Genomic DNA, 10,318 nt, shown 5'->3' on the forward strand with positions numbered 1-10,318 from the left:
GCGGCAACAGTGATAAAGTAGCCCAATTCCATGGGAAAACCGCGGACTTGGCAACACTGTGACGGATAGTAATAAAGTCTACAATGGACACGAGCGCTGTCACGGCGCAAACACAACAGCTTTAAGTTGTCTAATTTGGCGCGGTCTCCCTGCTACACTAATAGTAGTAAGGCTTTCCTCTGTTTATACATATCCTTACAAGTACAATTTTAGCTGTATTATTTGTGTCCCCTTCAAAAATTGCTCTTGAGAAATTGTATGTTTATTGTCCCCCCCAACTGTTAGACGAAATTTACACCCCTGTACTCTACTAACACATAACAGTCAGGTCACTGGTCACAGCTCAGTAAATGGACCACTGCTATTTTGCTGAGGCTACTGATCTGCAAATCAAAAGTATAAACATGCACAATAGAACTCACACTAATCAGAGCCCCTTAATACTTTAAATCACCTGAAACTTACAAAAGCAAAAACTATCATATAATTTATAAAAATAATAGTCTTCTAGTTACTGCAGTTAACATTTACCATTTTAATTTTTCTCTCAAACCCACAAAAAAAAAAAAAAGCAAATGAGTTTCTGTAACTGTGAGGTAAGAAGGGTTTAGTTTATGATGGTTGACTACTGCAGTTTTTTTGAACACTGCATAGTTTCACACTGTTAACTTAGTACCACTCTCTACATCAGCACTGTAAAAGTTAAAACAAACACAAAATGGTCAAGCCCGTGTTACACTGATTCTGATTCTATTAAAAATGCATCAGGCTAGCATGCTAACTGCTACAGTCTGTGATTTGTAGTATATTTGATGTGTTAAATGTGGTGGTAAGCTTTCTCACACCACACACAAGTGTCATATAACACTACAATAACTGATATATCGTAATATATCACTTTTAATCTGACATATGGAGCATGATAATGTGACAGATGGCTACTAGCACGGTCTACAGCACAGGAGCTTGAAAATTTTCCAAATTAATATATTTGTATGAGGACAGATGCGTTTGTGTATGGAGGTACATTAATGTATTTGGGAACAGGCTGTGGGTTTTTCCAACACACTATGTGGATCTAGCTTGTTCATGTGCCACTGTGCTGAAGGCTCCTTCCTCACTTCCCTCTCTCTCTGTCTCTCTGAGATGAGAGAAGATGGGAATATGAGGTGGCATGGCTGAAGGCTCTGTGCTGGATTGTGTGGAATCTCCTCGCGATTGTGTGCACTGACCCCTTTTCCGCGGCCTAATAAACCCAGAGCTTGACATTGTCAGCTCACGGGGTTCATTCAGCCTGCAGAAGAAGAAAGGGTTAACAACAGCTGGCAAGACCCTCCCACTTCTACCTCCTCAGTTACTGAGAAAATGCAGAACTAGATTTTAAGCCAAAGTAAAATACTGTATTTTTAAAGACACCTAATAATCACTAACACAAATAAACACAATTTATTCTACAAGCTGAGATGATCTACACAGGGAATCAACAATTTTATTTTACATTACAAGTCTTGCGTCAAAGAGAAAATTCTGTCATTTATTCACCCTCAAGTCCCCTGAAGCCTATGTGAGTTTCTTTTGCGGAACAAAAATGGACAACATTTGTCCATTAAAAATATTTATAGCAGAGTGTTCGAGCTGCTCTTTGCAATACAATGAAAGTGAATGGTGACCATGTGAAGCAGGATTTTTAAAGCAATATTTGCAATGAATATTAACACATTTTAGTCTGTTCCTCACAAAATGAAGTGATACATCATCAGAAGACTTGGAATACAGTGCATATATCATATGTACCACATTTGCATTACTTTTATGCAGTTTTGCAACCTCTGGTCCCCAATCAGTTTCCCTGTATAAAAGTGAACAGTGTGAACCTTCCTTATAACTCCAGAATTACATTTAGTGTTCTAAAGAAGCCAAAAGTCAGGTTTGGAACACCATGATGAGTTACTGCATACACATATCTGTAACTTTGCATCAAAAAGCATTACTTAAACTTTTAAATCACTCAGTGGAAGGTTGAATATCAGATTCATAAACAAACATATGACACATTAAAACTATGTAATTGAAAACAGACTATGACAGTGCTCCTTTGAACCACATTTGGGGGATTTGGTTTTGAGCCAATCCAAATGTGTCCAGGAATGGGAATAGCTGGCTGATGGTGGGAAATAAGTATGTCATAAGGAGACTACCGAAACGTACATCTTGTGATGGTATTTGCAGAATTCAGAATGATCCAAAATGCTGAAGGGACCTCAGATTTAAGCCAAACCCTTACACTAACACCTCTTGTCAAATATTAAATAATAATGCTATTACGTTTACTGTAAAGATTAAAACAGCATAAATCTGGGTTAATTAAAGCAGCAAAGACATGCAAAACTAATACACTGCAAAAACTAATCCCTACCCTCCCCTCTTTCCATTTCTCTCTCTCTCTCCCTCTTACTCTTTCATTCAGATAGAACGTAGATCAGTGGCTTTAAAACTTACTGCACATTCTGATGAATACTTATTTCAGTTTTTTTTATTTTTAATTAATTTACCGAGTTGTGACAATTCTGTTTTTGCTTTGTCAATATGGTGTATGGAGTGTAGATTGATGTGGGAAAAAACTAATTTAAAGCAGCTTAACATAAGGCAGCAACATAACAAACGTGAAAAAAATGAAGGGGTATGAATACTTTCGCAAGGCACTGTAGATAATATTTATTGTGGCATCATGAATAATAATAAACAAATCAAAAACAACAACAACAACATAACAATAACAAAAATAATAGAACTTATGGTTATATAACTGTAATTATAAATCTAATAATACTTAATAATAATAATAATAATACTTGGACACACTTTATTTTAAGGTCCAATTCTCGCTATAAAAAAACATTAACTATGACATTTGCCTCAATAAACTCCTAATTTGCTGCTTATTAATAGTTAGTAAGGTAGTTGTTAAGTTTAGGATATTGGGTAGGATTAGGGATGTAGAATATGGTCATGCAGAATGTGTGTTTTATAAGTATTAATAAACAGACAATATGTTAATAATAGGCATGCTAATAAGAAACTAGTTAATGGTGAGAATTGCGCCCTATACTAAAGTGTTACCTAATACTTATTATTATTATTATTATTATTATAAATAATTACAAATGTGAAAAGTTCTGGACGTAGCACTGCATTTGAACTTTTGACAGTTGTACACTTAAACAACTTGTACCAACATTTAACCTATTTGAGCTGTTTATAACTATTGAGTATTATTTTGAGTATGATTTGAGTCATATTATAGAATTGCATTTATCTGCAGTGTATACATAACCAAAGTTAAGCTACTCAGTCCATTCTAAGTGTTTTTTTACTCCTTTAAAACACTTTACACTAAATGAAATACACTAATCTGCACGTTTCCATGAGTTATAAATAAACCCAACTGAGTGACATCATATAGCCAAACACAAGTGACAGAATTCCCTCTGCAGCTGCAATTCATTTTACTTACAGAGCTGAATCATCTTATTAGCATGCTGTGCTGCAGACTGCCTCAGCCGTCTGGACTAATTGGTTCTGAATGAAGGACCGTACATAGTAAACAAACAAACAAGTCAAGCATGCCAACTGAATACAACATTCACCCTGGGATTAACATCTTGATCCAAGTGACATTACAGGGGTTTACAGATGATTTACTGTATAAATGCTGAAGGGGAAAAAAAGCCAAACTTAAGTGCTTGTCTTCAAAGTGAGGGTTGTAAATCCCATAAATCACTTAAAACTCATTCAATCTTAACTTAAAACAATCATTTATGCAGTGCAAACATTTCAATAGATTATAGATCAACTGTAGCCCAATAATCAACAAGAGAAGTAAATGTTGAGTGTCACACCACTGACAGATTTCCTGACCCGGCAAAACAACAGCATTCCTAGAGCTTGCAAAAGTGCTAATGCATAATCTTCAAAAAACATCAAATCGCTATTTCCTGCAGAACAGCACTGATGATGGATGCCTACCTTACATCCGAACATCAGCGACAAGGTGTTGTCATGGCACGCAACCTTACAGTGGCAGAGCATTGGATTAAAACAGTCGGGGTTCCTCACTATAGGAGACATTCCTCTCACAGCAGGAGTACTGCACTCGTGCTACGAGCACTGCCGTAGACAGAGAGAAAGCACGAGACTCTTCACTCCTGGATAAGCAAGAGTCCGCCTAATGCATGAATACACACACTCACACATTCTCCCTAAACACACACACACACACACACACACACACACACACAACTGGGATGCAGCCACTGTTTAGATCTCAATTCTCTTTTCCCTTGCTCCCTTTCTCTACTCTGGTCTGAGTCAGACAGTATTTCACAACCCTGCAAGCTTTCTTAACTCTTACGCTTCATTTCCCTTACACAAAGCTTCTTTTTATTTTCTTCTGATTTTGCAGTGAAATACGACCATGACTTTTTCATGTTTCCGTGAGAATAACTAGGTAATGACAATGCTGTGGTAAATTAACTACATGGCATAATTGGCGCCACTCTGGCTTTATTACTAAGGCCAAGTGTGATTTGTTAGACTGATTTGAAATTCAGTGAGTCCTTGCATGACGGCAGAGTGTCTAGCTTTACTTTGTTTGAAAACCAGAGAGCTGTAATTAGCGATGGTGTAATGTGTATACAAAAAGCTTCCTTAGTTTACATAAATATCAGCAGAATTGTGATGTAAGTGATGCTCCTATTTTCACATCTCCCTGGTATAAACCAATTTAAAAAGAAAAACAAGTCTATCTATTAACTTCATATACGGTAGCATACGTTCAGGTTGAACATACATTTGAACATACATCTGAAATCTTTTCATCAAAGATTCCTGAAAAAAATGTTACCAAACACCAAATCAGCATATTAGAATGATTTCTGAAGCATCATGTGACACTGAAGACTGGAGTAATGGCTGCTGAAAATTCAGTTTTGCCATCATAAGAAAATACATTTTAAAATATATTAAAATAGAAAACATTTATTTTAAATGTTAATAATATTTCACAATATTACTGTATTTTGATCAAATAATGCAGCCTTGGTGAGCATGAGCATGTTTCAAAAACAAGAAATGTTTAATTTAATACATTAAAATTTAAATCTTACTGACCATAAACTTTTGAACAATAGTGTATATAGATGTTGAACAGCATGCTGCAGACCAGCATTCAAAAACACAACATATGCAATACTCTTCTTTTCAACTGGTATCTATGCCAAGTCAAAAATGTATATTAAGATCAACTTAGACCACAACAGCAGATGTGCTAGCTGGCAAATTACCACAACAACTCGAAGAGATGAGAGAGATGTTTACAAGCCTGCACCGCAAGCTGCCAAACCCAGACAGAGTGCAGGATGGCATTATGCCCATGTGTGTGTGTGTGTGTGTGTGTGGTTGTGCTCCAGAAGGAAAACAGAGGTGCTCTGGGCTGGTAAAAATCATTCTGCAGGTGAAGAATTATAAGTTCTTTCAATGGGTGAACGTATGCAGCAAGGGCGTGTATGAGGAGGCAAGGAAGGCAGTGCCACAAAAAAATAAAAAAATACAATTAGAATGAGAAAATATGAGATGTAAACCACTAATTTTTCTAAAGTAAAACTGTCCAAGTAGCACAACAGTTGCATATACTAGGGCTGTCAAAATGGCTGAAAAACTAAATTCGAATTTTGTACTTAAATATTATCAAAATTCGAATTATATTCGAATTTAAAATGCATAGTTTCAGTTAGGGTGAAGTAAAGCTTTTGGCTTCTCTCCTGAGGCCGCAAGAGGGCGCATCATTCAAAGCATAAGATAACATGACTATCTGCGAAAAAAAGTGCATAATGTTTATTCAAAGCATAAGATAACAAATAAGTTGCTTAAACAACTATAAACAAAACAGCATCATGTATGTATGCATATAATACAAAGGCCGGAAAGCCAATCACACAGAGTACATTTTTCCTTTAAAAACATGAGATGCAGTGGGATGGGATTAATTTTACATGGCTTTCTAAACATGCGGCTCTTTTGTGCGAGACTCGAGTGCAACAGTAATAGATGTCCATCTAGAAAATGTGTGAAATATGCGTTCTGTGTGAACGGCTTGGTTTCGGTTTTGATGTAAACAAAATCTTCTGCGCATTGATGTTCTCTTTTTCCACTATATTTTTAATGAACAAATTAGCAGCAGCGCCGCATCTAGTGGCTTCGAACTGGACAGGCTAACAAAAACATTATAATGCAATGACACCTACATCGTCATCGCATCTCCTGCGCCGCTGATAAGGCTGCCTCCTTAACGCACACCTAAAAGTCGGATGCAACGTTTTTGCATTCGAATGTGGATTTTTATTTTAAATTCGACGAGTATTTGAAATTCTAATTTTTTTTTGACAGCCCTAGCATATACCCTAGCCCTAGCAGTTGAGTTCCTGTGGCTCAGTGGTAGAGCATTGCGTTAGCAGCGCAAAAGGTCGTGGGTTCCCAGGGAACACACATACTGGTAAAAAATGTATAGCCTGAATGCACTGTAAGTCGCTTTGGATAAAAGCGTCTGCTAAATGCATAAATTATTAAATTACATTTTTTTAATTAAATTATATACAGTTTCAGAAAACCCAGCATCTCTTTTGAGGTCCTAAATTGTGGCAGTGAATGTGAAAGGTTGGCTATTCTACTCACTGGCTGTGATTGGCTGATTACCTGTATGATAATGTTCCCCTAACATGTTCACAACCGTTAGGCAAATCAGCCTAAACGAGCAAAACTGGTAAAAAAAAATAAAAAAAAATGAAGAGATCAATTACAAATAGAAAAAAAAATCTAAGATGACAAGAAAGAAAGAATAAATAAATAATAAATATTACTGTGTTGTTTGTAAACTGTGTAAACATCTAATTCAACATTGAATTTGCGTGTATGTTTGTGAGTTAATGTGTCATGAGCAACAGAAGGGGGTCTGGCCATCCCCATATGTGGAAAGCTTAGTTATTATGAGATTTTAGCATTTGTTTTTGCGCCAGTTTACCTGTGTGCCAAACAATCCTGAAGAAACACTTCTAAAAATACCAGTGCATAAAACCCACCTAAGATGTGTGATCACAATTAACATGAATCCATAGTCAAACTCACATAAGGTACACAGTGAGTGGATCTGCTCAAAAGCCCTGGGCCTTTGGGAGCTACAGAGTACACACTGGCCTGTGCGCGTATGTGTGCAGTGTGTTATGTTTTCATGCGTGAACTGCTTTATGTGATGGGTAATATTGCCTTTAGGAAGGATCCCTGAACATGCACACACGGTTTCCAACGCATCACAGCCCCCTTTTTTATTTTGTTAAATTAATACTAAATCCTACACCGACTCATTTACATAGAAATATTACATAAAATAATTAAATTAATGTCTGCACTGGTACTTTATCAAATGTACTTTGTACATTATTTTAAATGATTTAAAAAGTTATTTTTGTTCAATTCAGACTGAAATAATGCTACACAGGTGCATTAAAGGGGTGGTTCACTGGGTTTTTTCTAGGCTTGATTGTGTTTATGGGGTGCAGTCTAACTGGCATCGTTAACATCGTTATAGAGAGAGAGAGAGAGAGAGAGATGCAGAGCGTGTGCAGAGCAGGGCGACGCGAGGAGCAGTATTGAGAACCGCTGGTTTTGAACATTGATTTTGAAACCTGTGAATCCATTAGAATCGTTAGAAGAGAGAATCGCGATTCATATATGAACAGATTTTTACGTGCACCTCTAGTTTTCTCTTCCTCTTCTCTAGCAGCACAGCATGGCCTCGCCCCCTTTGCTGCCTTTTCCCAAGGGCGGGGTTTATCTGGATTTGTGACTCACGAACCCGGGAAGTAACTTCTTGTAGTCCCTACCAGCCATTTTTGTAGGCATTAAACTGCCAGAATTTTAAAAGACGATATGATATCTCCGGTTGCATTGTACTTTCAGCTTCGTAACTTTGCAGATATTGTTTATGCTCAAACAGCAACATTACACACTAACTAACGTTAAAAAAGTGAAATCGCAATGAACCACCCCTTTAATGAAAATTTAAAAAAAAAAAATTATAATGAAATTAATGCTTGCACTGGTACTTTATCATATAAATACTTTAAATGTATTTTGTACATTATTTTATGTTTTTTGTTACATTCAGACAAATGCTACACAAATTATTTTACATAGAAAAACACTTAAAAATCAAGTCAATATATTTAAATATGACATTCTGAATATAGAAACAAGAAATGAATGAAAATATTAAATTATAAATAAATCCAAAACTATAAATTAGGAAGCATATGCTCATATGACAATCAAATTAAAATAAAATGTAATGCTGCTCTGATTCTGCATTTTACTTACACAAAATAAAATCAGCATCAGAACCTCCTCAGATACTTTGCTTTCATCATCATTACCAACATTTTAAATGGATGTTGTGTCCTTCCAAACTAATTTGCTACTTATTTTTTTATTTGCATTTGAAGATTCTTTACTTAGACACAATGACAGTGAAAATCAGGCTCCAAAAACTAAAAACAATTTCCACATTTAAGTAATCTATGTGAAAGTAGTCCATACGACTTGTGTGCTCTATTGCAAATAACGACAAAATTCTAATTTTTGTGTGAATTATCCCTTTAAATCACAATATTAAAAATAACATAGAGCTGTCACTGCACAGGCCCCATGTAAAATGTAATATAAGGTCATTCTATTTTAGGAATCTACTCAACTGTGCATTACATTCAGAGACCGAATCAGCCGTGATGTGAACTGACGGCACGGTAAATGGTCAGAAAGTGAATCTTCGTTCACATGGTTGGCACAAGGCAGCAAAATCTGGCTTTGGTCAACAAAATATTACTCACCGTTAAAAACCAATCCAACCCCTGTGCTGATCTTTAATATTTTCTCCAATAACAAGATCCTGATTCAGCTCAACACACAGCACAGTATGGATCACAAGCACAAATCAGCACAGGAAGTGAGGTCTACTTTAACTGTAATTACAAACATAGGGTCCTTACGCAGAGTTGGTACGTAAAGTGATGTACTGCATGCTAATTACAGTATCGACACTGTCAGGATAAAATATGGGACAGTACTTAATTAACAATAAACACAGTTATATTACCCAGAAAGAGAGTTTTATAGTGTCATTAACACCAAGCTGCCAGTGCAAGCTGTATTACTGAACTATAAATACATGTGCACATGAGGAGGAGAGGGGAACGTGGGTAAGTTCTCATGTTGTCCAGCAGAGGGTGCAAGCACACAGAGCTTTACTGAAGTGTAGCAAGCGACTGAGGGATTGCAGCTAGTCAGATCCTGATACATTAGCACAGGGTTGCCCAATCCTGTTCTTGGAGATCTACCTTCCTGCAAAGTTCAGCTCCAACCCTGATCAAACTGTTGCTTGCACATGCAAAACTCACCACAACAATGCAAGGAGTTGATTCAGTCAACAAGACCTTTATACATCCAGCTCTGAGCATGGTCAGTTGTTTAATTAAATTATTAACAAATTAATAAAAAGACTGATTCAAAATAAAATGGAAGATAGAGAAGGTTCATCTACCTGCTCATCACCACACATAAGATCTCAGAAAAGTTAATCAAGGGTGTATTCACACCAGGAAAGTCCGCTAGTTCACTTGCTTTGGTCCGGACCAAATACAATGTTGATTTTTTGTTTGTTTGGTGCGGTTCGCTTTCACACTGCCCTTTTTTGCAAGTGAACCAGAAACTGTAAACAAAACCACACGTGTGCTAAGGTCATCCATTCATTGGACAGAAATTCTCAAGCAGGGAAAAACAGGAAGTGCAAAAACAGGCTAATCATGGAGACCTTTCGTAGTGCAATTTTTATTCTTTTAATGATTTGGTGTTATCAGATACTAACGCAATATGAAGAAAATTATGAGCATCATATGAGACAATGTCATACAATGTTGTAATTACGGCTTGCTGAAAATAAAATCTACAGATACAAAATACTTAAAGCATATCACCATGTTAGTTTAAACATTTAACCTATATAAATGTGCGCTATTAGGTGCATATCCAATCATCTTTGCGGAGAGTGGAAGCTGAAGCGCGCTTCAGGACATCAGTGGAAACAAATTAAATACGCCGCCATTTTTGCTCATAAAGGTAAGAATAATACATCGTTCGGAACTGTAAAGGGTATATTTTTATTTGTGTGCACTCACAATATCAAGAAAACGTTGTGCTTTTGTAAAATAAAGAA

General features: G+C 36.5%; 1 protein-coding gene across 32 annotated transcripts in view; it reads right to left on the reverse strand.

The window, feature by feature from the left end:
• The window catches only part of LOC107744607 (disks large homolog 2), a 217,367-nt gene that overhangs the window by 147,615 nt on the left and 59,434 nt on the right, over window positions 1-10,318 (reverse strand). For 2 of the 32 annotated variants that reach the window (XM_016558358.1, XM_016558332.1), the window contains exon 1: window positions 4,027-4,145. The exons of the other annotated variants lie outside the window; for them this stretch is intronic. In XM_016558358.1, coding sequence (XP_016413844.1) covers window positions 4,027-4,128 — 102 coding nt within the window. In that variant the 5' untranslated portion in view covers window positions 4,129-4,145. Of the gene's footprint in view, window positions 1-4,026; window positions 4,146-10,318 lie in introns of those variants that run through there. 32 annotated transcript variants of the gene reach the window in all.

This window comes from Sinocyclocheilus rhinocerous, unplaced genomic scaffold (genome assembly GCF_001515625.1).
Source record: "Sinocyclocheilus rhinocerous isolate Xijiao unplaced genomic scaffold, SAMN03320098_v1.1 scaffold767, whole genome shotgun sequence".
NCBI lineage: Eukaryota > Metazoa > Chordata > Actinopteri > Cypriniformes > Cyprinidae > Sinocyclocheilus > Sinocyclocheilus rhinocerous.